The sequence below is a fragment of the Rousettus aegyptiacus genome, unplaced genomic scaffold (assembly GCF_014176215.1).
Source record: "Rousettus aegyptiacus isolate mRouAeg1 unplaced genomic scaffold, mRouAeg1.p scaffold_m13_p_4, whole genome shotgun sequence".
Classification (NCBI taxonomy): Eukaryota; Metazoa; Chordata; class Mammalia; order Chiroptera; family Pteropodidae; genus Rousettus; species Rousettus aegyptiacus.
Genome location: NW_023416307.1, coordinates 144,768,172 through 144,795,370, shown reverse-complemented (window position 1 = coordinate 144,795,370; position 27,199 = coordinate 144,768,172). Strand labels below are relative to the sequence as shown.

The window sequence follows — 27,199 nt, the reverse complement described above, 5'->3', positions numbered from 1 at the left end:
GTAACTACTCAACTCTGCTCTTGTAGCCCCCAAACAGCCATAGACAATACACAGTACATAAATGAATGGATGGGACAGTGTTTAATTAAACTTTATTTACAAAAACAGGCAGCAGACTAGATTTGGCCTGTGGGCTGAAGTTTGTAGACCCACTCTGGAAGTTATTATGGGCATCAGTTTTATCAGTAAGCACAGATGCCACATAATCAGTACTCAATATATAAATGTTGGATAAACGATGACCGGCTTTTACTTAAATTATCATTGTTATTCCAGCTAGAGGTATAGTCTGAACGTAGGTTTAGAAAGTGTTAAGAGAAGTTCACATATTTCCCCCAGTGCTGTTGTCGAAAACAGCTGGAAGAACCACAGATGTAGGCTGGTAGAGTGGTAATGCAGCTGGCGTGAAGTCCACGTGAGAGAGAATGTAAGCAAATGCACTTTGAGAATGTAAAACTAAGAAGAGCCTTGAGCTAAGAAAAAGAAAGGACCCAAGCTCAGCATGGGACTTTTAATAAGTGAGTGACCATGAATTAACCTTTTTGGGCCTTACTTTATTTGCAAAGTCAGGGCAGTGGCTATTAGAAAGACCTCACAGGTTACTTCTCTATTCATTTGTTCATCAAGCACTTATTAGAATGTGCTGTGCATAAAATACTTTGCTCAGTCATCTAGGGAGAACAGGGCCAAGATTCAGTCTCAGACCTTTAGGAGCTTATAAACTCCTATAGTAAAAATCAAATATGTCAGTATGAAATAATTGGTAGAAAGGTCACATGAGATTTTATGGAAAAAGAGGTATCAGTAAAATTTTGCTAAGTAGGATGTGGAGGAGAACACTGGGCTGTGCACTAAGGGAACTCGCAACAGTAGCTAAAACCTGGTGAAAAGGGCCCAGGCAGCTCAGATTTGCTGGAGTCGGTATCTAGAGGTACCAGGTCTGGGAGTCAGCCCTTCTTGCCTGTTGAAGCTGGGGGATTGTGGGCACATTACAACCTCCTGCCCTGTTGAGATTCTTTCATACTTCATGGGATTAAGAGAACTAAAATTATGTCTAAATTACTTTCCTCTTAAAATTGGAAATCACTGTTTTAAATTATAAAAGCATTACATGTTTCTTGCCAGAGAGAGACAAAAAAACTGACAAAGAAAATGAAAACGCGTGATCCTACCACCTAGAGATAATCGTATTCATTTTTTCTACTTCTATATTTGTTTTTTAAACAAAATAGGCTCACAGTCTATATACTATTTTTAAATCAGATTTTTTTAAACTTTATCAGAGGTTCCCCCCCCCCATAGTAATAGATATGGTTTTTTTCCCTTTCAGTGACTGGATAATAAATGGCTATACCATAATAAGAATTGATTGGCAAATAAATTATTGTTATACCCCATTTTCCACTTGTCCAGTATTATCTTTGGGATAAATTCCTAGAAGTTGATTTGTTGAGTCAAAAGTATATATCTTTGAAGCCTTTCTATATATTACCAAACAGTTTTCTGGGACAGTTGTACCCTTTTCCATTCCTACCATCAGTATGTGGGAATACTTGTTTGTTGAGAACCATTACCAATACTAAGGATTATTCATTTTAATCTTCCCCTGTCTGGTAGATAGATTAAAAATTGGCATCTTAATATAAAGGCAGTTTAATTGTAGAATATATACCATATTTGTTGATTAAGAACTATTGCTTTAGTATGACATTGACCTTCTAGAGCACAGGAACCTTTAATGACCATTGGGATTAACATTTATTGGACTTTATAAATATTAAAGTAATATTTTCAGTTCATGTGTAGTTGGTATGCAGGAGCGAGGAAAGTGATAAAGGATAAGTTCTTAAATTTTATAACATAATGTAAATTGCTGAATGATGATATTCAAAGGTAGGGCTTTAGCCAACCAGTGGGATGGGAACATATGTATTATGTCTGCTACCTGGCTGTTCTGGGAGGTGCTATCTTATGTAGCATGTTCACGTTTTAAAGAAGTGGGTTTTGAGCCCCAAGTTACACAGCTGAGCTAGGATTCAAAAATTGGGTTTGTTTAACTTTCTACTATTTAGGTACTCCTTAACATCGGAGAGATGTAGTCCCGAACAGCCTTGGATAAATGTTTATCTACAACCACAGGGTGCAGATACTGCAGCTGGTTAATGGTCGCTCTCTGCCTTGCCTGCAGAGGCAAGGGAGGAGATGCTCCTTGTGAGATGGGGAGCAGACCAAAAGTCCCCACCCTGCCTGGGTGATCCAGATAACCTGTGGAAGGCCATGCAGAAGATCTGAGCCAAAAAGTAGTTCCAGTGAAGACCCGTCATGGCTCTTATCACCAGAGCTTTCAGATAAAATAGGCTGATTTATTTTACATCATGCAAAGCCAAATCAAAAATGTCAACTTCACAATGTTGATATCTCACTTTGGATAAAGGAATATGGTGGTTAGAAGTCTCTCCGTTCTGATTATCATGATCCTGCGAACTATCGTGTATCCAACGGAGCTGTGGAAATGTGAATCAAAGCTCTGCGTAGAATGCAGGTATCAGGCACACAAACCTGTGCAAAGCAAGACAAGTACAGTACTTCAGCCTTCCTTGACAACAGAAAAGATGGAAAAGAGGGAGGCAGAGTTCTTAAAGATATGTCCTCTTTAAGAAAATTTAATATAGAAGTACAAATATAGATAAAATATAGAGAACAATTTTAATGCCATCACTAAAGGGTTCTTTGTAGAAGGACTTTCATCTTAGTCTGTTTAAACAGAAGCTCTCTACTTATATATGTTGACAGATTATTAACTACTTGATTGGCACACTTAAACCTAGTGTGTCTGTTTCACTGCCAGCTTAAGGCCACAGAACTGAAGGTAAAGTTTTCTTAGAGTTTACATATGTTACGCAGATGAATTCCTTCATCTTATCTTCCAATGTCGTTCAGCTTGGCTATGGCAGAGCAGCTGAGTATCCACTCTCAGTCCAATGACTAAAAAGTTTTCCTAAAAGTTTAGTGAAGGAGGTATGTATTATGAGCTTACACTATTAATTAATCTGCTATTGATGAGAGGCAGCCACTTGAGTTTTATAAAGATGAACAATGAATTGCTTTAATAGATTGTGGTAAAGGCCTGGTAAAGGCCTGGGAAAGGCAGTTACAGATGAGGTATAGTTATGAAAATAGAGACTGTGGTTGTTTTTAAAGATAAGAATTTTAGTTAAAGATCTTCTGCATATCGGAAGGGTGCTGTAGAATGAAAGTGTACCCCACAAAGTGATATATTGAAATCCTAACCTTTGATGTAATGGCAGTAGGAGGTGGGTCTTTGGTAGATGATTAGGTCATGAGGGTCAAGCCCTCAAGATTGGTTAGGACCCTTACGAAAGAGACACCAGCCAGCTCACCAGCCAGCTCACCGCCTTCTGCTAAGTGAGGACACAGTGATAAGATGGCTGTCTTTGAACCAGGAAGTGAGCCCTCTCTAGATGCCAAATCTGTCAGCACCTTGATCTTGGACTTCCAGACTCCAAAACTGTTGAGAAATAAATGTCTTATTGAAAAGCCACCCAGCCTGTGGTGCGTATTTTTGTAGGAGTCTGAAAAACTAAGAAAACATGGTTTCCGTTTCTGGTGAGCAAGCAGGGACAGTGTCCATTAAGAATAGGCTAATGTCTTGTCTCTAAACACTTTATAAAGCAAGGACTTTATATCCTGCTTACTGTTAAGAGAACTTGCCCAAAGAATATTGTCAAGTGAAGGGACAGACTTGATGCACTTACAGCCTGCTAAAGGAAACAAATAAGCCGACACAATACTGAAGTGTCTTAAGAGTATGATGTGCTGTTGGGAATACAAAGAAGGGTGCTTAACCAGACTTGTGAAATCAAAGCTTCCTAGAGGGAGCAAAATTGAGACCGAAAGGATAAGCTAGGGTTCTCCCAGGTGTGGTGAGGAGAAGAGAAGAATATTCCAGAAAAAAGTGGCGGCATGTTCAAGATTTAGAGTTGTGAGAGGGGAAGGCTTCTCTACTGCACTAGAAAAAGTTGGGAATGACTGGAGTCTAGTATGGGGGCTGTGGAACATGAGGAGAGATGGGCAGGAAAGACAAGGGAGCCTTTGTAAAAAACCGCGCGGCCTTTACAGTTTGTCCTTTACTGCAGGAGCAGCAGGAAGACCTCGAAGGGGTTTTTTCTGACATGTTAGGAAAGTTCCAGACATACAGAAAAGTTGAAGGAATTTTAGTTAATATTTACACATAAACCTAGATTGGCTTTTTCACATGTCCCACTATGTGACCCTTTGTTTAAAGGCATTTGAGAGTAAATTGCAGGTATTAGTATACTTCCCTCTGAATACTTCAGTGTGCATATCATTAACTAGAATCTCCTGAAGGATCTTCAAAGGGAAATGGGCATAATGAGTTGTTTCTGGAACATCTCAGTTGTAGGATGGGGAACGAATTGTAGGTGACTGTTCCTTCTGAGTAGGATGTTTATTTAGTGAGGAGAAGAGAACTGGAGGAGGCCATGTGTTAAGTGCCTAAAGACATAAAGAGGAAAAAAAAAACAGCCTAACAAATAATGTGATTGGAAGATGTGTATAACCCTAGAGCAAGACTGCATCTTTGCAAATACATCAGATTAAGATTTCTGGAGGTAGTAGGTAACACATGGATCTTGTTTACAGAATTTGACTTAATTGGCCTTTTCTGGGTCTTTTATAAAGTAGATCTATTTTCAGATGTCCACATTTGTCACTAAGACAAATCACGTCAGAGTTCACTTAGGTGAAGAAAAAGTGACAGCTGCAGAAAATAGTCATTACAATTGAGGCTTAAGACTTATGAAAAGAAGAAATGGGCTTAATGGGTGTAAAATATGAATGTTCAATATTTAACCAACTATAACTTCCAACTGTTAATTAAAGTTAAAGAGGGGAGAAGAGTAGTCGATAGAAATTTTGTTCCCAGAAAGATTTTGTTTCACTAAAGTGCTGCTTTAAACATCTTGAGAATCTTTTCTCTGCCAGGCATCGTCAGGTATTATAATATTCTTAGGATTAAGATATTCTGTTTTTTCCCCCTCATCTCTTTCTCTCTGAGAACAAAGAGGAGTTGCCTTCTTGAGAAGGTTGACTTAGATTCCCTTGGGAGGCTTGGGTGGATTATTGCCGTGCTCCTACAATCTTTGTAATTGTGGCCTGGCTTCAGTTTCCTCATCCGTAAGTAGGGAGGATTTCATTAGAATTCTTTATAGTCTGTGTCTGTTTATGAAATGTTCTTTTTTCTCAATATGAACACTTCTAATTTGTTACCAGAAGTGAGAAATTTTGAAATCACAGGGAGGGAACAAATCTCACGCTACCATATTTACCATGTTACATTTGAGAGATAATCATCGCTCCCCCTTAGAGTTGTGTTAGAATTACTGTGGCTTAAATGAATATAGTAGGCACTTGGCAAACATTTGCCACTACTGGTGCTCCTATAGAGATGGAAGTGGAAGGCACTGAAGGTTCTGTTTCACCAGAATATGGGCAAAGGGAGGCAAATTACAGTCCTTTAATTTTTATTTGTGGAAACACGTTGACAGACTTGAAATTTCATCATTTTCCTATCCTAACTTCTTAGGCTTTTGCATTTTAAACCCATTAATACACAAAGTTTTTAACTACCCCCAAATTTGGTAAGGATACAAAATTTGAATCCTTTGTTTAGGGATTTGTGAATCTCATTAATATTTTGGCACTTTTTTTTGTTGTTAAAGATCTTTTAGTGGCTGCTCTGTAGGAAGCTTAGGAATATGCATTTCACTGTGAAAGGAGCAGAGTTAATAGGCACTATAGTCACAGGCACTCTCAAGGCACTGGGGATGCAGCAGTAAGTTAAAACACAGAAAAACACCTGTTCCTCTGGAGCTTCGATGTGAGTAGGGGTAGAGAGTGACTAAGTAAAATGCATATTATGTTATTAAGTTCGATGAAGAAAAATAAAACAAGAAGGAATAGGTGTTTTGGGAGGTTGAGATTTTAAATGAGGTGGTTAAGGGGCGGCCTTCCCGAGGAGTGATATTTGAGGGAAGGTGGGATGAAGGTTAGGTAACAGATTTTTAAAGATAGCATGTTCTAGGCAGAGGGAACTGCGTATAAAGGCCTTGAGATTGGAGTCTTATGTTAATAATCATATGAGTGTTTGGGGGGAAAGGTGGCAAGGTAATGATATTGTTTTTGTACATGTTGAAATGTGAAGTGTTTATGGAGATGCTGAGGCTGGAAGAAAACCTGTGGGAGTCATGTGTGGAGATTCTCCTGGAATTACGTAAAGAGTGAAAAGAGTAGAGGACTGAGGAATGAGCCCTGGGGAACACAAACCCCGGATAGGGCTGAAAGAGCAACCTGTAGGGAAGACTCAGGACCAGCCACCTCAGAAGTAGGTAGTAGAGCAGGAGAGGGTGGAGGCATTGAAGCTATGGCAAGGGAGGGGTCTTCTCCCTTAGACACGCTTCTGTGGCTTAATCTCTCTACCGGCTCCCGTCCCAATCAACCTTTGAGTACAGCTGCTCCCCCACTACCATGGCTAATAATGAGGTCAGGCCTACCTCATTTCCTGCTAGAACTCCAATAATAGCCTGTTATCTAGTTTCCTTACTCCTGAACTTACCCTTGTCAGTCAGTCTTCCACACTTTGCCATAGCAGTCTTGCTCAAACACCTAAACACTTCCGGTGGCTCTTCGTTATCTTCGGGATGAGGTAACCATCTCAGCTTGGTATGAGATGCCTTTCATGGTTTGGCATCTCCTATCTATTCTCACTGTCTGGCCCCTTTCTCCCTCACGTTCTAGATTGCAAGTATTCAAATTTTTTGTCCTTCCTAGAAGGACATTTCTTTGCCTTGGGGCCTCTGTGTATGCTTTCCTTACTTCCTGGAATAACTGACTCTCCATGGTTCATTAATACTACAAGATTTGGCTATTGTTTCCTTCTCTACAAAGCCCTTCTGACTTCCAAACAAAAAAGAATTTTTCCTTAAGGCCAGCTTCCTAGTTTGTTGCTTATCTCTAGTGTAGTCCTAATAACAGTATCTCGAAATTGTCTGCTCTCTGTTTCCCCCTCCAATTTACAAGCTCCTAGAGGATAACAACTTTGACATACGGACATTTGTATTCCTAGTGCTTGGTTTAGAGTAGTAGATGTCTAATGCAGTGGTTCTCAAAGTGTGGTCCTTAGACCAGCAGCATCAGCAACACTGGGAACTTGTTAGAAATGCAGATTCTCTGGCCCCACCCCAGGCTAACTGAATCAGAGACTCAGGATGTGGAGCCCAGTAATGTGTGTTTTAACAAGCTCCACCCCCAGGTGAATCTGATACATTTTTGAGAACCATTAGTCCAGTGAAATGAATGATCAGCAACATTCACTCAGAGGAACAACCTGCAGTCTCATAAGTATCTTGTATGAGTCCTTAGAAGGAAGCAGCTATACTGTAGTGATGGTTGTAAGAACTTAAAATGGTGAGCATGTGTGGTTAATTTAAAATTGGCAATATTTTTCTTTGGTGTGCAATATTTTTTTGTAAAATATACATAACATAATATTGATCATTTTAACCATTCATAAATGAACAGTTCAATAATAGACATTCTAGTTGTTTCTTTTTTTAATTAAATATATTGGGGTGACATTGGTTAATAAAATTATTTAGGTTTCAAGCGTACAGTTCTATAATACATCATCCATGTACCGTGTGCCCACCTCCCAAAGTCAGATCTCCTTCCGTCACCATATATTTGACCCCCTTTACCCTCTTCTCCCTCCCTGCTCCTGTCCTTCCCTCTGGTAACCACTAAACTGTTGTCAGTGTCTGTGAGTTTTTGTCTTGTTCATTTGTTGCTTTCAGTTTTATATCCCACACATGAGTGAAATCATATGGTTCTTGACTTTTTCTGAAGATTGACAATATTTCTGATGTCATGAATTTGGGCTCAAAATCTCTTCTGAGCATATTGACTTAAACCTTTAAAATCAGATTAAAAGGAATGTGCAAACATCTTTTAAAGAATCATTGGCAATGTCACTATTAGAGATAACCAAATAATCAGTGCTTTTTTTCTGGCTGATATTATTATGGTTTTTTTCTTTTGCTTATGCTTAAGACTATCTATGAGTATATATATTTTTATTCAGAAAACTTTATATTTGAGTCACTTGAAATATTAAAAATAAGTTGAAATACACTGATTTGAAATTTTTTTTGTTCCAGAAGTGTGTATTTATCCTTCCAGCCAGCTTCTCTCCCTCCCTCCCTCCCTTTTTTTATTGAAGTATAGTTGATGTACAGTATTACAGTAGTTTCAAGTATACAGTATAGTGATTCAACATTTATATATCTTATGAAGTGATCACCACAATAAGTATAGTAATCAGCTGTCACCATACAAAAGTTATTACAGTATTGACTATATTCCCTATGCTGTACATTACATCCTCATGACTTATTTGTTTTATAACTGGAAGTCTGTACATCTTAATCCCCTTCACCTTTTTTGTCCATCCCTACACTCTCCCTTCATCTAAATTTTTTGACTCTTTTTAAGGTTATCTATACTTTCTAACATCTTAAGAGAATTAAAGAGAAAAGAAATCGTAAGTCATATTAAATGAAGTTTTATCTAATTACTGCCTATTTTTATGGATCTATATATACTTTAGAAAATTCTTATTGAACATTTTATTGTTTTAAGCTGTCGTAAGTCTGGGCACTAAGTTTTTGCTTATAATCTGTTGTTTCTGTAGGATAAACAGCTTTCAGTTATCATTTTAGCTTAAGAGGACTCCCTTCAGAGCAGGTTTAAGTTCACAGCAAAATGAAGTGGGTAGTAGAGAGTGTCCGAATATTCCCTGTCCCCATGTGCACACCCTCCCCCACTGTTGGCATCCTGCACAGTGACACAGTTATTACTGTACTTGCAATCAGCGAACTGATAACTGACACGTTATCATCTAAAGTCCATAGTTTAAATGAGAGTTCATTCTAGGTTTGTACATTATGCAGTTTCACAAATGTATAATGACATGTATCTAGCATTGTGGTATCATACAGAATAGTCTCACTGCCCTGAAAGCCCTCTGCTCTGCCTGTTCAGACTCTTTAAAAGGCTTTCATAGATCTACATGGTGATTTAAATTATTTCTTATTATCTCTAATGCTCATGCCTGTTGAGGTGACTACATAACATTCTTTAAATTTTTTTGATTTATGTAGCTCTTGAACAGTTATAAAACCAAAACAAATTGTAAATTAAATGCTATAAAAACTATAGAAGTGATAAATTCAAATTAGCAGTCAATATAACAAGTGACATTTTACTGAAATTAAATGCCAGTGTTGGGTTTAATAGTAGACATAAATATTCACATTTTATTTTTCACTGTTTATTATTTCCATTTTGAGCATGATGGATCATCTTGGGAATCATTGTCATTATCATAGATATTACTGTTTTCAACCCAATCTGTTATTTTGATGGGCCATTTTAATAGTACACTGCAAAAATATTACTGAAAAATAAGTATTCATTTAATGGCAGGCTCTTTAATGCCTATTTAAGGCTATACTTATTGCTGTTAAGTATCAGAAAATGGTTCCTAAAAAGAACCAATCTGGCCAGTACAATTGATTGTAGAACTAACTGCTCTATGACACTTTTGTTTTTTTGAGTTTGGCATGCTCATTTTGCCTGGATCGCTAGGCTTCATCTTGGCACCAGTAGGATTATAAACGCCATTGCAGGGTACTGAAATCTTGTGGCAGCACTTAGTTATATAAAGATGATCATTCAGAAGATCTAAGACATCATTTTTTTTAAAAACCTTGACATGAAAATGAAAACAGTTTTTAAATTCTCAGAGAATTCATTGATCTCCAGGAGTGAGTCCTTGGATCTAAGAAACTATTATTAATTTGAATTGCCAACAAATAAGTTTATGAAACAGTGACATGTAGTGTTTAAATAAATTCACAATATAAAAAAAATCCTCACCAAAACATTGAATAGCTAGCCTAGTTTTAAATCTTTTAAACTTGTGCCAGGTTTAAATCACATGATTTTCTTGCTGTTAATATTTTTATTTAAAGTCTACGTTTTATTTTTGTCTGTTCTGTATTCCCCCTACCCTTGTTCTTGCCAAACTTCCTACCCACAACTGCTACCCCTCTTCCTTGCTGTGTATTTCTTATGGCTTCATGGTTCTGATGAGACTACAGTCACAGTTCCCCGCCCTGGTCGGTTTTGATGTACCATCTGTCCTCTGTGAGTGGCCTGTGGGTAGGCACATGACCCAAACTGGGCCAATTAGGATTGTTTACCTGAGATTTTTCAGACTGAAAGCCAGGAGAGTTCCTTGTACATTAAACTGTGGTGACGTGAGAGTTGAACTTCCTGAAAAATACCCACAGAGGAAGCCATTTGTAATAGGCTAGAACGAGAGGCTTAACAAGAGGAGCAGAGATACCAGGAGAGAGAATCCTGGAGGTGACGTCAGTATCTTCAACTTTATAGCTACTTGGTTATCTTCCATGAAATTAACCTTCTGGTTGAAGCTAGTTCCAGTTAGGTCTCTCACTTGTCACTAGAAAGCATCCTTATTTATATCTATGTGTGTGTATATTCCATATTATTAAAAAGATTTGTCTTTTTTTTTCACAGGTGAAGATGGAGCTGGGAAAACAAGCTTAATCAGAAAAATTCAGGGAATAGAGGAGTACAAGAAAGGAAGAGGATTGGAATATTTGTACTTAAATGTTCACGATGAAGACAGGGATGGTGAGTGTCATTTATTTGTAATATAAGTTTCTTGAAGTCTTTCTGAGGTACACTGCTGCTCATATCAGTCTTCGACTTTTATTAGTGTGTCATGTTCTGCTAAGAGTCCTGTGTAATGCCAATAGGTAAATAGTTCGATTTAGGCATACTTTTTTTTATTAGTTTGGATTGGGATTCATATAGAAACATTTTTAAACATCTTATGGTATTCTGGTGTGCAGACTTTAGTTTTCTTGCTATCTTTGAAGAATCTCAACTTTTCAGTTCATTTTCTCACAAATAGTGAAATAATAGTGTCCTATGATTGTTTGCTGACTCCTTTTCACCTTCTTTTCATTTTTTGTCATAAAAATGTCATCTCCAGCTTTTCTCATCTGATCAGCCATTTTTTCCCCCTATAGATCACTTGCCTTCTTATTTTTATATATAATATCTTGAATATGCATGGCTCTATCTGCCGATGGTATGAATAGCAACAAGTCATATAGTCTGTGTTTCGGAATTGAGAAATATGAAGTAGAGGATGCTGGTGTTTCATGTTGATAGTTAAATCATTTTCCTGAATATTTGTTGAGCCTTTACTAAATTGGTAGTTGTGGCCTAAGTAGTTGAACGTGGTTAAATGATACATCTCCTATAGAGATGCCCTAAAATACCAAGTAATATTGTTGGTTGAATGATGAATAACTTAATCCTTTTGCTTTGGTAACTTTCCTTTGTCTACTGTAGATCAAACAAGATGTAATGTTTGGATATTAGATGGAGATCTATATCACAAAGGCCTCCTTAAATTTTCGCTGGATGCTGGTTCTCTGAAGGACACTCTAGTTATGCTGGTTGTTGATATGTCAAAGCCTTGGACTGCTTTGGATTCTTTACAGAAATGGGCAAGCGTTGTTAGGGAACATATTGACAAATTGAAAATTCCTCCTGAAGAAATGAAAGAAATGGAACAAAAGCGTGAGTAGTCTAGAAATATTAATATGGATTTCAAATACAAATTTTTTAGCTGTCATAATTGTTAGGAATTTTTGACTTTCAATAAGGTTTAAGGAAGGAAACATAATGTGAATACTGTTTTTGAAATTCAGTTTAAATGATGTGCTAGGTTTTAATATAGCTTTAAATTGGAAACATACATAATAGCAGACTCCTTTGCCAAGGCCATATGTGTTCATTTTGGAAAGTACTTTTTCAAGATAAAAAAAAAGAAATTGAATCTTCTTCAGCTGCTCATTTGCAGAAATATTATTTGATAAGCAGAACAATCTTATCAGCCTTGTCAAAATGAAATATGTCCAAAAGGATGTTAACAACATAAATATAAAGATATTAAGTTGCTTTTATGATTTACAAAGTACATAATATATTTTGTAAATGCCCATGTAAATTGGAAATTTTCATGGAAATTATGAAGATGATATGGGTCATTTCTAATAGGTTATAAGCCAGTTGTCACAATTCTTAAATTCACCAAGAGTGCTTCATTTGCCAATGTCATACTTTTCTTAAGAAAATATACAGATGGAATACTGCTTTTATGTGTTATTGTTAGCTGATAATAACTTTTAGGGGCAAATTGGCAGTGTACTGGAATTTATATGCAAGGAAACAGTGAAAAGTTAAGAGAATGTATATTCTAAGTCATTGAAAACGGTAGTTCTAATTGCTTTTAGTCTGTACCTTTCTTTCCCTGTTGGCCATAGCCTGTGGGGTTTTTTTTCCTCTCTAAATTTATAGAGGTGGTTCTCAATGTATGGTCCCAAGACAAGCAGCATCAGTATCAGTAGCCAGGAGGAGCTTGTCAGAAATATAATATCAGGTCCCACCCTAGACTACTGAATCAGAAACTCTGGTGCATGCTCAAACTGAAGAACCACTGTTAGATTTCAGCCTCTGGTTTGAAGGGTAGTAGCTACCAGAGCTGCTAAGGGTATATGTAAACCCCTGTGTTCTTAAAGGAACTGCACTTATGTGTTCAAGTTTCCCTCTTCCTCTTTATGACTGTGTATTTCTTCATATACTGTTTTACTCTATGCAGATTTGTTTTGCTTTTAAACATGAAAAGTGGTCTTATATGGAAATCCCCATGTGTGTGTGCATTACTGATTGTTTCCTTGAGAATTCCTGGAAGAGAATTACTGAGTCAAAGTATACATTATTAAAGCTCTTGATACATTCAGTTTAATTTAATTTTTAAGTGAAGGTTTAGACAGTCTTACAAATGAGTTCTGAAAATTTATCAGGATTGGTAATATCTTACCAATTCTCATTAGGGTTACAGAATGAATGTGGCCCAAGATTGCATCTAGGTAAAAAAGGAGAAGACCCGAATAAAGGGTTTAGAGAAAGGAAATTAATATTAGAAAGCCATTTAGGACTGTCTTTTAAGATGTGGGATTCTCCCAGCATATGCACCATTTATTTATTTTTTAAATCTTTTTTCAGTACCTTTTGTGAATTAGAGAAGGTAGTGTGAGACAAAGCTAGATTGTGACTTGCCCAAAGTAATTCACAGAAACTAAACCGGGCTTATATTGAGCCTTACTCTTTGGAGCCGTTCAGTGTTATGCTCTGCCTCCTAATAATGAATGTGAGTCCAATGTTTCTATATTGCCTTTGAAATAGATTTCTCAAATCTTTTTAGTTTTTTCTTTTATACAAGATGAAGTATAAACTCTAGTAAAATACATATTTAAATTAAGGCAGAAAAAGCTTCCTGTTAAAATAGAGCAATTTCTAAACTATTAAATTATTTACTTTGATTTTCAGTGATTAGAGACTTCCAAGAATATGTAGAGCCAGGAGAAGATTTCCCAGCTTCTCCTCAGAGAAGAAATACTGTATCACAGGAAGACAAAGACGACAGTGTGGTTCTGCCTCTGGGCGCAGATACACTTACACACAACTTGGGCATTCCAGTACTAGTAGTTTGCACGAAGGTTAGTTTGCTTCCTGGATGTTCTGCTACTGATATTAACCAAAGATGAACAACTATTTTGTTTCCCAGGCTCCTTTTGGAGTTGATACATTATTTTTCCTAGATATTTTTTCTTAACAAATAGAAATAATAATTTAAAATGTTGATTTTTACATGTTGGTTTTGTGATCTTAATCATAGTTTCTTTGAAAGAAAATTGTTACAAATATTCGGTTTGTGATCGAATTTCATTTTCCTAATTTCAATTAGTTTTTATTGTACAGTCAATTAAGAAATAATTACAAGTAAGACTATTAATTATTAATTTTATATAAAAATATTTTTCCACATTAAATTTTGATGTACTAATGCCTAATATCAGAAGATAATGTACTGAAAATAAAATAAATTTTTAAACACCTACCAGTACTCATTATATAAAGTTATCAGGGGCTTTTTATTTATTAAAAAGCTTTTGGGAAGATTGCTAAAATCAAAATTCTGTTAATTGAGTTCTGTTACTATGTACACTTTATAATAAAATCTGTTTTCCTTAGAAACAATTTATAGTTCAAGTTTATCTTCTCCCTATTTGGTCCTAAGTAGTATGCCTTTACTATTTGTAAGTCATGGAATAGTAAGAAAAAGATCATATAAACCCTTTTGAGATCTAAAATGTAACATTTAGTTTAAGTTTTACTTTAAATACTACAAAAATTATCAATAACAAAGGGATTGGGGGTAGCTTTAAAATAACTAGGTCCAGTCTGTTATCCACTTTTTTAAATGATGATTCTGTTTTATTTAATTATTACTTATACCTTTTCTTTAAAACTGTTTTTAAACTAGAATCCTTTTGTATGTAGTTTGTTTTTGTTTGTTGTTTGTTTGGCAAAGAGCTGTTTATTGGCAGTTATTGCCCTGTTTTGCACTACAGCTTGCCTCATAAATTTCCCAAGGAAAAAAGAGGTCTGAATCAGTATCAGATGAGTCAGAGATTCACAAATTTTTTTAAGCCGGAAGAGGTCATTTACTATATTTCACAAAATCTAAAATACCATCAGGTGTTCTTCAGTTTAAGAGCTTTTAAAATGTGTAGGAGGATGGGAGAATGTGAGTGTCAGTATGGATGAAAAATGGTGGCTCAACTGAGTTTAAAGATTGTGGAAATTGAGATATAGAGAGACTAAGTTTCTTGCCTTAGGTCCACATCCTCTTATTGCAGTTAAAAATTTCTCTGCTAAACTATCATGCTTCACTAAAAATGTCATAAGTCAACAGTATAATAATTACATATAGCTTAAACGATTTGAAATTACTCTTTTAAAAATGGACAGATGTGTGCTACATCATTTTTATATAAGGATACTCTGTTCTATGATACATAATCAAAATTATATCAAATTTGACCCCAAACTAATACTAGGGATAATGAAAATTATTAAATGTTTATTTTTAAATTTTATATCCTCAGTTTAGAAAGGTTTTGGTGAAGTTGTTGGGATTGTGATGCTTGAACATGCCCCCCACTCTTTTTATATAACATTTTTCTGTAGCAAGCAGAATTCAGAATTTGTTTCATTGATCGTATAGGTGACATTTCAAAAATAGCCAGTTATTCCCCTTTTTGGTTATTAGTTAAATTGTAATGAGAGTGAATAAAAGCACCAAAAAGAAATGAAAGTCAAATAAGAGTTATCAGGTAAACAGAGGAACAAAGGAAGTAGTGAGAGTTGCAGAGTCCCTAGATATAAAGAGTATTTTATAGAACTAGTATAGATTTTAGATCTTAAATTTTTTGTTCTAGAACATGAGTAGTTGAGGTAGCAAGTATTATAAGCTTGTCCTATTGTTCATTTGTTTTTTTTTTTATGTACTAAAACTTTCTCATTGGTGTCTTTACCACATTCATTATAACATAGAAGTCAGCGCTTTTTAAAGAAAAAAAATTATTCATTAGTCTTGAGACTCCAGTTAAATGTCTCTAGACAAATAGAAGTAATTGATATTCTAGGTGCTAATGTTCAGTCACCCATCAGAGCTGTGGTTTTGTTGATATTCTTCCACCCAAAATTGAACTGTTTAAATCATTATGTTTAATTTTAATTATTTAAAGTTCATGTTGTATTTTTTAAATCATTTTAATTCAACAGTGTGATGCCATTAGTGTATTGGAGAAAGAACATGACTACAGAGATGAACATTTTGATTTTATTCAGTCACATATCCGGAAGTTTTGTTTACAGTGTATCCTTTTAATACAGTGGTTGTTGCAATATATGTTACCTGTGTGTATTCTTTTTTTTAAGGAAAGGAATTAAGGTTGAGAAATTCCATAAACTTTTCTTCCTGCCTGTGGTTGCAAATTTCAGTTTATATCCTAAAATACTTAGGTGAAATTGATTTCAAACCAATCTGTATTGTTAACTGTTTAAATAAAGCCCAGTTCTAAGTTATATATAGAATAACTCAATATTCTTAGTATAATAATCTTTTAGCTGGCCATTATACTGTTGACCTTCTATTTTAGAGTCTGAAAAAGTAAAACTAGATTCTCCTCCCTGCCAAATCTGGTATGTATTGGGTGGTAGGGCAAGATCAATATTTGTATTTGTGTGTTTTAATATGTGTAGCATGTTATCTCTACATATAATCAAATGCAGTGGTTTCAAATTCTGGCTGTGCCTGAGACTTACTGAATTGGAACATTCCAAGGTGAGGCCTCTGGGTGATTTTGATGATCCCAAGGTTAGAAAACCTATCGTAAGGATTCTTGTCTAGTCGTAAATTGCAAGGATTAGGTGAGCCAATGAGTAATACTTAGAACTAGTAGAGGGAGAAAATAAGGGTTGTTAGTGAATGCTTTAAAGAGAAGTTACTGTTGAAAACTTCACAACTTGAGCGCATTGAGGAAAGGTGTTCTCACCCACCCCTCTTGGATCAGATATTTTGCAGTTGCGTTCCCCAGCCAAAGTATTTGAGTCTGAAAAGTGCAGAAATTACATTAGGAGTAAATAGGCATAAGAAGTAATATATACATGTTTATACTTTTGAAATCTTTGATTACCATATAAAATACCTTTAGAAATTATTTTGCATGAACCTGTAGAAACTAATATGCATGTAGATGTAAATGCTACGCTAAGAGCACAGAATTTTATGGTGCCTGTTAATGGAATTTGTCCAAAAATTTCTTTAATGGCATTATTCAGATGGTGCAGCACTTATTTACACTTCAGTAAAAGAAAACAAAAATACAGATTTAGTATATAAATACATTGTTCAGAAACTATATGGATTCCCGTATAAGATTCCTGCTGTTATTGTGGAAAAAGATGCAGTATTTATGTAAGTATACCCTTAAATCTATTATTTTATCATGTATTGTTGCGAGTTCACAGTGAGTCATTTTTTAGTTTTGAGGTGAGACCAGCAGACCTTTCCATGATGAAAAGGTGGGAATCTGTTCCTAGACTGTTTTATTTATAACCCGCCTTGATCTATTTCTCATTGCCTTTTTAGATTTACTGCTGACCTGAGCCCTTTTCAAAAGGCCTTTCTCATATAGCTAAACTGTCTGTTGGGTGCATGTATCAGTATATCTATTTACTCTTTAATTGGTTATGCTATATAGAGCACCTATTGTATGATCATGATATGCTTCTAAAAAGTTATCCGAATAAAATCGGGAGGTAATAATTACCCGCCTCCCCCCCCCCCACCAAAAAAAATACAACAGCATTTTTAAAATCAGGAAGATTGATCATCATTTTAAGTCAAAATTAGCAAACCATTACTTGAGTATTATAATTAAAAAGCTGGTTAGTTTTCCATAATTTGTCAAATTTAACTTCATAAAAATGTTCCCATAAATGCGATTATGGCTTGAATGAAAGAGTGGCTATATGAATGCTTGAGAATGTCTCATGTGCATTTCTTTTCAGTCCAGCAGGGTGGGATAATGATAAGAAAATAGGAATATTACATGAAAATTTTCAAACTTTAAAAGCAGAAGATAATTTTGAAGACATTATAACTAAACCACCTGTCCGAAAGGTAACAGTTTTAGTATATAGTCTTAATGTTTAGGCTTTTAAACCGAGAGGAAAGTCCATAATTTTAAGATTGTTAAGTAGAAAGGTAAAGGGGTTCTTTCCTATAAAGGAGTTTTCAAGTATGGTTTGGGTGTTTATAATGTACCATTCAAAATAAAGATATTTATCAAAATATAAATCAGCTATTCAGTTATTGACTCATACCTTAGCCTTTGGCATATGTAGATTAGAAAATATCAGTGCAGATTTCATATACTAATGGAAATCATGGATTAGTATGAATATGTGGATCTTGAACAGTATGAATTAGGTAGAAGCTGTGACCGTTCCAACTTAGAGCTCAGCCAAAAGCCGGGAAAACATTGCTAGAATGAAAATGAGTGTTTGCATATAGTACTACTCACTGACCTTTAATATGGATATGTTTCAAGAAAAAGTAATTTTGATTTAACATATAATAAAATTCTCACTTAAGAATCCAAACATTTACATTGAGCATCTGTATTCTGCTTGTGGTTAATTAGAAATAAGAAAAGGAATGTAAAATGACAAATCAGTTGGTGTGGTGTTTACCATGTCTGTTAAATGCACACAACAACAACAAAAAAAAGAAAGACAACAGTTTTTTTTTTTACCAACAAACTGTGCTTCATTTTAGTTGTCTTTTATTCCACAAATATTTGTCGAGCCATTGTTTAGGCACTAGGTGCTAGCTAGGAGAGTGATGCAATACTATATCAATTCATATGCCATTTCTCAGATGGTCAGTAGTGCTATGGAAATAAAGCAGAGAGGAGAGTGGGTAGAGAGGACTCTGGTGGGGAGGCATGCTGTTGTAGGAATGGTTAGGGAACAGCTCTGGTAAGACGGGAGAACATTGAAGGCACAGGGAACAAAGAGTGCACGTGCCCTAAGGCAGGAATGTGCAAGGGGGCCAGAGAGGCTGAAAAGGGCCCTAAGGAAGTGGTAGGAGGTGAAAGGCAGAGTTAAGATCTCGTGGGGCCTCACCCAGGCTGCAGTCAGGACTTTGGATTTCATTGTGAGTGTGATGGAAAGCGCTTGGAGAGGGAGTTTGAGCAGAGGAGTGATGTAATCTGACCTAACGTTTTAAAAGGATCACTGGCTACTGGGTGGAAAATAGATTGTGGCATTTGTGAAAAGCAGTTTGCTCCCATTTCCCTGAAATAAAAATGTAATGGTTCTTTTATCTGCTGAATTATTAGGAAAAATGAGTTGCAAATGTCCCCTGCTTCTATTATTTCTAGACTTGCTCATTTATGCATTGCTTATTGTTCATTTCAGTTTGTCCATGAGAAGGAAATTGTGGCAGAAGATGACCAAGTATTTCTTATGAAGCTACAGGTATGAAATTACATCAGAAGCAGACTTAGTATGGTTAATGAGTAAACTGTTCTTGTATATATTTTCTTTCAAAATATAGCAGTACATGCTGTGAATAACCTAGAATTCCTTTGTGTTTTTCAGTCCCTTTTAGCAAAACAACCACCAACTACAGCTGGAAGGCCTGTGGTCAGTATTACAGATTTTGACAAAATTATTAAAATATGGTGCATATTGCTTTAGTTCTTTTTTCCTTAATCATATACATGTCTCATATGGGTGTGCTTTGATATAAATTTGATTAAGAATTCTTCAGAAATTTGTGAGGTTTTAAAAGATAAACTTCACTCCTTTTTAGATGACTTAAATTGTAAGTCTCTATTTTGCAGTGTTTGTTATGTATCATTTACTGTGCTGAACCATTTGTATGTGTTATTTTATAAATCCCCACAATAGCCCTATGAGGCAGGTACTGTTATTACCCCATTTTGCAGATGGGAAAATGGAGGCCTTAAACAACATTACGGCTTACCCGAGATTACACAGCCAGTGAGATGCAAGCCCATATTGGGACCCAGATCTGACTCTCAAGCTTATAATCATAACCACACCTCATTATTCAATATGTTCTTTTTCCAGAAAAAGGGAAAATTTGTATTCTAAAATGTGATGGGTCTCTAGTATTTTCTAATAATGAGGACATGATTGCTAAACATTTTTGTCAATGGTTTGCAATGTAAAAGTACCAGTGGAACAGATAGGATACAGTTGCAAAGTAATTTCTTTTTATACAGTAATTTTCGTGAAGTTGAAGTTGAACGTTATCAGTGTTTCTAATTATGGTTTTCCTGTTTTTACACAGGATGCCTCACCAAGAGTCCCAGGAGGTTCCCCTCGAACACCAAACAGATCTGTGTCATCCAATGTTGCCAGCGTGTCACCCATCCCTGCAGGGTCGAAAAAAATTGATCCAAACATGAAAGGTACATTGCTCTTTCCTGGAGAAAACAACACAATACATTTTACAGAAGAAAGAAATCTACCTAGAATCCTCTATTACCATAGCTATTTTCATTTTTGTGCAATAGCTTCTAATCTTTTTCTCTGTAGATATAATCTCATAGTTAATCAGACTGAGAAGCATTTTATATTATAGTCTTAATACTTCACTTCTATGTAAGCTTTGTGAAAGCTTTGTGTTATAATCATTCTCCAATGGTGGGTCATTGAAAAAATTCGTATTTTTACAATAATAGGTTACCTGCAATTAATGATAGATAGGCATAGTAGCTATTTCTTTAGTAATAATATTAAGCGAGATAAGGATGTCAGAGTTTTTACATTTTTATGCCTTTTGATAATGTTTTTAGATTGTTCAATTTACATGTCAAATATTGAGTGTTGTGGCAATTTTGCCACAATCTAATCTGTAGTTCTTAAATACTAATAAGAGCTTTCTCCTTTAGAATTTCCTTTCTGTTCGTATTTCACTTCTGTGGATTGTTTATTGCTATCTTTTGCTCATTTATTTCTTGAAACTTTTATTGGTTTTCATGTAGGATTAGATAACTGTGTGATATTTGAGGCAGATATTTCTCAACAGTTATATTTTTGAAGAACTCCTTTTAAAGAGATATATTAGAATTTAACATCTATTTAAAAATGCCTTTGGCCTTTTAAAAATAACATTCTAATTTTTAAATAATTGCTTTACAGGTTACTCATACTTAGTTTTGTATATGAGTAGTTTAGAGAAGAAGTTACCCAGTCTCTAAAGATCAATCTAGACTTGAATTTGGAACATACTACTCTTAGTATACTTAGTATAGTAAGTATACCATAATAATTTATAGAAAAATTGAATGTTTTGATCGAAAGTTTTTGCTTTTTGTTTTACAGCTGGAGCTACAAGTGAAGGTGTCCTGGCAAATTTCTTCAACAGTTTGCTGAGTAAAAAGACTGGTTCTCCAGGAGGCCCTGGCGTTGGTGGTGGTAGCCCTGGAGGTGGGGCTGGAGGTGGAAGCAGTGGTTTACCACCATCTGCCAAGAAGTCAGGTATAGTTTACCTAGAACTTAAAAAAAAAAAGCTTTATTAAGATATAATTCACATACCATGTAGTTTACTCATTGAAAGTATACAATTCAACATTTTCAGAGTTACGCAAACTAATTTTAGAATATTTTCATCTCCCCCAAAAGAAACCGCCAGCCTAATAGCAGTTACTTCTTCCCTTCTCTTGAAACCTTCAGTCCTAGGCAACCACTGATCTGCTTCTGTCTCTGTGGATTTGCCTATCTGGAGATTTCATGTAAATGGAATCATACAGTATATGCCTTCCTTAACGAAATGCTTTCAGGGTTCATCCATGTTTCAGTGTTTCATTTCTTTTTATTGTATTGCTGAATAAAATTCCATTGTACGAATATGACACATTTTATTTATCCATTCATCAGTTGGTAGACATTTAAATTGTTTCTGCTTTTTGGCTTTTATGAATAATTTTGCTATAAACATTTGTTTTTGTGTGGGCATGTGTATTTATTTCTCTTGGGTGTATAACTGAGAGTGGCATTGCTAGGTTATGTGGTGACTATGTTTTAAGTTTTGATGAACTGCCAGTGTTTTCCAAAACACAGCACCATTTTTACATTCCCCACAGAAGATATGAGGGTACCAATTTGTCCACATCCTCTCTAACATTTGTTGTTGTCCGTCTTTCTGATTAGAGCCTTCCTAGTGTCTGTGAAGTTATATTATTGTGGTTTTGATTTGCATATCCCCAATGGCTAATGATATTGAGACTCTACTTGTGTTTATTGACCATTTGTATAGCTTCTTTGGAGAAATGTCTGAATCCTTTGCCCATTTTCAAATTGGGTTATTTGTCTCTTTTTTTTCATTTTTATATTTTTATTTGTTCAATTATAGTTAACATATAATATTATATTAGTTTCAGGTGTACAACACGGTAATGAGACATTTATATAACTGACAAAGTGGTCACCTCAGTAGATCCATTTCCCATCTGACACCATATGCAGTTATCACAGTACTGACTATATTCCCTATGCCGTACTCTACATCCCTGTGACTATTTTATAAACTACCAATTTGTATCTCTTAATGCCCCCTCTCCCACCTATTTGTTTTTTTTTATTTGAGTTTCAAGCATTCTTAAATGTCTTTACTAGATCCTCACCAGATAAAGGGTTGGCTAATGTTTTCTCCCATTGTGTTGATTGTTCTTTCACTTTCTTGATAGTGTCTTTTGTAGCACAACTTAAATTTGGATGGGTTAGTGTATTTTTCTTTTGTTGCTCTTTAAACAGACTTTTTAACCCATTCTTTTTAATCCCATCTTTTTGCCACCCTTGTCACAAATACCCGTAGCTACTGTTTTTGTTGTTGTTTTAGTCTTTTTACAGGTTTCTGAATATAAATGGAATACTTCTTGGCTTTTCCATGGACAGTATAGAAGATTAACTTTCTCAGGGCCACTAATTTAGTTACCACTCATCTTTCACCATTCTGAAATTTTGTCACTATTTTCTGTTATACAGTTCTTATTGTCCTGTGCTTTTTTTGAAAATACCTTTATGAGATTAAATGATAGGTGCTAGTTTTACTTTCATTTGATAACATGTCACGATTTAAAATGAGAAAATTTATTTTTAATTTAGGATGTTTATTTAAATTAGTGTTAACCTAAAAGGTCCAAAGTGAGAGGCAGCAGCATTTATTTGATAACTTTAAAAGAACAGCTATTCAGAAAACACTGATTCAGGCAGAAACCCAAATAGTGTTAGGAAAGGGAAGAGGAACAATTACATCAGTTATATCAGTAGAAAGAAGGCATTTCTATAGGCACAGATAAGCTAACGTAATGATGCTAATTCTAAATGCTTTTAATTTTCAGTCCTGTAGTCATAATAATCTAATTTCTTATTGTCTTTACGAACAGTTGTTTGGGATACAATGCCGCTTTGGCCTAGTCCAAGGTTATTTTGCCCTGTTTTAACATTCCAAAGGTTCGAGGCATCCTCTGGGATGGCAGCTTAGACTCCATTTTAAAGTGTCACAGAATATATTAATTTTTACTGTAGTATGCTAATGAAACCATTGGCAATTTTTAAATGAAGAGACATTGGTATAAAAGATACTTTTTGACTAATGTCTAAATTTTGTTTTTTTTCCTTCAACATAGGCCAGAAGCCTGTCCTATCAGATGTTCACGCGGAACTAGACAGAATTACACGAAAACCAGTTACAGTTTCTCCTACAACACCTACGTCTCCTACAGAAGGAGAAGCTTCTTGAAGATACCAAATAAAGCCATTTATTCAGTTTTCTGGGATAATGTAAACTTGCCTCTGCCTTTTCCTTCAAAAGTGAAATTAGGGAGCTGGAGTGCTTTTTCAGATGGACTAAATTTGTCTTTTTTTTTTTTTTTTTTGGTGGTTGCCCATCTTTATAAAAGCTATACAGAAGAAAAATGATTCTTTGCTATGTAGGCTTGCTGTTCGCATTGCCACTTTGCATAAGGAAACAGTTTTGGATCTTGAACAACTCAAAATTTATAGATCTGAAATATAGCCATGTGATCATATTCTAAAGGCTATTTAAGACAGGAAAGTTCAGGGAAGGGCAAAACATAATATGCTTTGGGCATTTGACTGACTTGGAAGTCCAAGCTAATTTAAATTAAGACTATTAAAATCATTTTTAAAAATTATGTGTTTTACTAGAAAAGAGAAATAATTGTCACATTTTCCACACCAACATAAATATATCACCACACATGTAATATGCTGAGAAAACTACCAGAAAGCATTCGATATACTAGTAATTGTTTAAATCCACGATCCTGTAAGTTGTCATCAAAATATGATTTCGAAATATTGGTCAAGATTTATTTCTTTGAGAAGAAAAGAAAGCACACTGCCTAAATGTGTAAAAGAAAAATGCAGAGGTTGTTAAATGTAAAGAGGTAACTGTCTTTGGATTTGTCTATATATATATATGTCATTTATATGTATGTCATATATATATATATATGGCTCTGCCTTAATATACCCCTTTTTTGTTTGTGACTTTCAACTGTAATCAGTTAATAAAATATTTATTCTCTGCATTCAGGTTCAAATAACTTGTTGCATTCTCTTAAATTTAAATTTGTATTTAAGATTTGTTAGTAGTTTGAAGTGTTCGACTTAATAGGATTATTAAGTATTCTGATCTTAAGAGACAATAAGTACATGTGATTCACTATTCTGTTTCCTTAAATTGGGAGTTTACCGTGATCAACACATTTTCCCCACATGTCCGGAACTGCAGAATCCATGGTCAGCATTCCTAGTAGATAAAATATAGCCTTTTATCATTTCATGGGCAGAAGCTGTTTTTAAAAGCTTGACAAATGCACTGACATGTAGTTACTCTCAATACCTGTTAGTAGTTCCACTTTTTTAGTAGTTTTCAATGCTCATTTTAGATCCTTCAGAAGAGTTTGAAGTTCATCTAAAGAACACATGTACATTGGACTTGAGTCAATTCAGATAATTGGAAAAATGTGGTTACTGTACTTTTAAATTGGTCTTTGTTACTACTTTAAAATAGCCAAAGAATTTTTTTTTTTCAACAAAATGGTTGAGGACAATATGTCTACTATCACATAATCCTTTCATTAGAACCTTACAATCTCCTTATAGTTTTATAATGGTATTTGGCTCCTAATAGTTGAATATAAATGCTTAAAGTATATAAGAGGGTTATAATTTGTTTGAATGTGAAAAAAACAGTTTTCATGGGCATGGAAAAATTAATTTGTAAAAACATTTGTTTGATAAAATATGAGGTGAAAAATGTCATTGATAAAATCTTTAGTCCAGAAAGGGTTTTACAATTATGGTGTTGTAAAGACCAGTTTTTCTAAACTACTACTTGATGAAACAAGTGAAGTAATGAAGGAAAGAATTACAGACTGTGCATCATGCTATACTTTGTTATGTCTGCTGTGTTTGCATGTTTAGACCAACTCATCTTTTTCTGTGTGATATTGGAGATGTAGTAGAAAATCCTTGCAAGCAATTGAGTTGTTACCTGAAATAACTGTAATTGTTCATTTTATCTGGGATTCGATTTTAATTAATCTAAAACCGTGTTTACCATGTTTAAACCTTAAACCTTTTTTGTCTCAATTTTTGCAAGGAAATTGGTTTTTAAAGTGATTTTTTTATTATTATTTTAAGCACTTTTTATTGAAGTATACAGTACAGAGAAGTATATAAGTTACAGGTGTATGGTTTGAAATACCAAAAAGGGACTACATATAACCAGCACCAAGATCAAGAAAGACAACATTGCTAGCACCCCAAATGCTTCCCGGATGCCCCCCCATCAGTACCCCTACCCGTCAAGTAACCACTGTCCTAATAACTTTTAAAGACACAGATAAGTTATATTTTTAATCTTTATATAAATGGAATCATAAGAGTTTATATTCTTTTTGTGTCAGGCTTCTTTCAATATTCTGTGGTTCATCCATTATGCACATAGCATTCGTTACCAATTATTGCACCATTATGTTCCATCATGCAAATTTATTATAATTTATCCATTGTGTTATTAATGAGTGTATATTTCCTCTAGCTACTGTATCAATTTACCATAATTGAGTGGCTTAAAACAATACACATTTAGATCAAAAGTCCAAAATCAGTCTTAACTGGGCTAAAAAGGTGTCAACAGGGCTGGCTGGTTTCTTTTGGAGGCTCCAAGAAGCATGTTTCCTTCCCAGCTTTCAGAGGCTGCCTACATTTCTTGGTTCGTGGCCCATTCTCCATCTTCAAAGCCAGCAAACCAGCATTGTATTTTCAACTCTGCTTGCATCGCATTGCTTCTCACTATGCCCTTGCTGTTTCTCTTGTATCAAGATCCGTGTGATTAAATTGGGCTAAACCTGAGTAACCCAGTGACCACTCTCTTTACTTTCTCCTTGCTTGCATGGTCTATGGAGACAAATTGGACATAAATATTATCTTTGGTCCTCTATAGTTGGTTTTTCTTCCCCCTTTGGCTTCTTTCAAGATTTTTTCTTTTATGAAATCCAAATATGATATGCCTAAGTGTAATACTTTGGGATTTATTCTTAGTGTTCTCAGAACTTCCTGGACCTGTGGTTTAGTGTTTGACTTAATTTGGAGGAAATTCTCAGTCATTATTGCTTCAAATATTCCTTATGCTGCTTTTTCTTTTCTGGTGTTCCCATTATGTATATGTTAACAGCTTTTGTAATTGTCTCAGTTTTTGGATATTCTCTACCACTTCACCCCCAGTTATTTTTTTCTTTGCTTTTCAGTTTTGGACATTTCTATTGAAATGTCCTCCAGCTCAGATTCTTTGCTCAGCTATGTCCAGTCAAATAATGAGCCCATGGAAAGCATTCCTCATTTCTGTTAACAGGTTTTTTTTTTTTTTAATTTCCAGGATTTTTAAAATTCTTAGAATTTCCATGTCTCTGCTTACATTACCCATCTGTTCTTGCATATTGTCTCCTTTTTCTGTTAGAACCCTTAGCATATTAATAATCAGTTGTTTTCTATTCATGCTATGGTAATTCCAACATCTCAGCCATTTCTGAATATGGTTCTGATGCTTGCTTGCTGTGTTTTTTGCCTTTTATTATACCTTTGTCATTTTCTGTTGATCGCTGGCGTGATAGAGTGGATAAATGGAACTCTAATGAATAGGCCTTTAGTAAGGTGTTGGGGGATAGAAACAGTCTAGAATCCTATGATTAGGTCTCATTGGGCCTGTGCCCCTGGGCTGTGAAAACAAATTCCCCATCCCACCCACTGCCCCTTAGGACAGGATGGCTAGAGGAGGCTGCACCCGGTGTTTCCTTTCCACCAGATTGCTTAGGTTCTGATAAAACCCCAAAAGGTCAGGCTTGGTAAAATAGTTTCTCTTGAGAGCAGGCCTTTTAAGAACAGAATACTCTGGCGCTTTTGTGTAATTAAAAAAATGGTTATTTTCCTCCCCGCCTGCCAGAAGTACCAGTGAATT

General features: G+C 35.2%; 1 protein-coding gene across 1 annotated transcript in view; it reads left to right on the top strand.

Moving 5' to 3' along the window:
* DYNC1LI1 (dynein cytoplasmic 1 light intermediate chain 1) overlaps nt 1–25,317 on the top strand; it is a 30,212-nt gene extending 4,895 nt beyond the window's left edge. Inside the window, exons 3-13 of the mRNA XM_016140758.2 lie at nt 10,702–10,818; nt 11,548–11,778; nt 13,591–13,760; nt 15,892–15,985; nt 16,951–17,086; nt 17,683–17,794; nt 19,096–19,155; nt 19,279–19,323; nt 19,997–20,117; nt 21,034–21,189; nt 23,340–25,317. Of these exons, the coding sequence (XP_015996244.1) occupies nt 10,702–10,818; nt 11,548–11,778; nt 13,591–13,760; nt 15,892–15,985; nt 16,951–17,086; nt 17,683–17,794; nt 19,096–19,155; nt 19,279–19,323; nt 19,997–20,117; nt 21,034–21,189; nt 23,340–23,452 (1,355 nt within the window). The 3' untranslated portion in view covers nt 23,453–25,317. The remainder of the gene's footprint in view (nt 1–10,701; nt 10,819–11,547; nt 11,779–13,590; nt 13,761–15,891; nt 15,986–16,950; nt 17,087–17,682; nt 17,795–19,095; nt 19,156–19,278; nt 19,324–19,996; nt 20,118–21,033; nt 21,190–23,339) is intronic.
* The last annotated feature ends 1,882 nt before the right edge of the window (nt 25,318–27,199 follow it).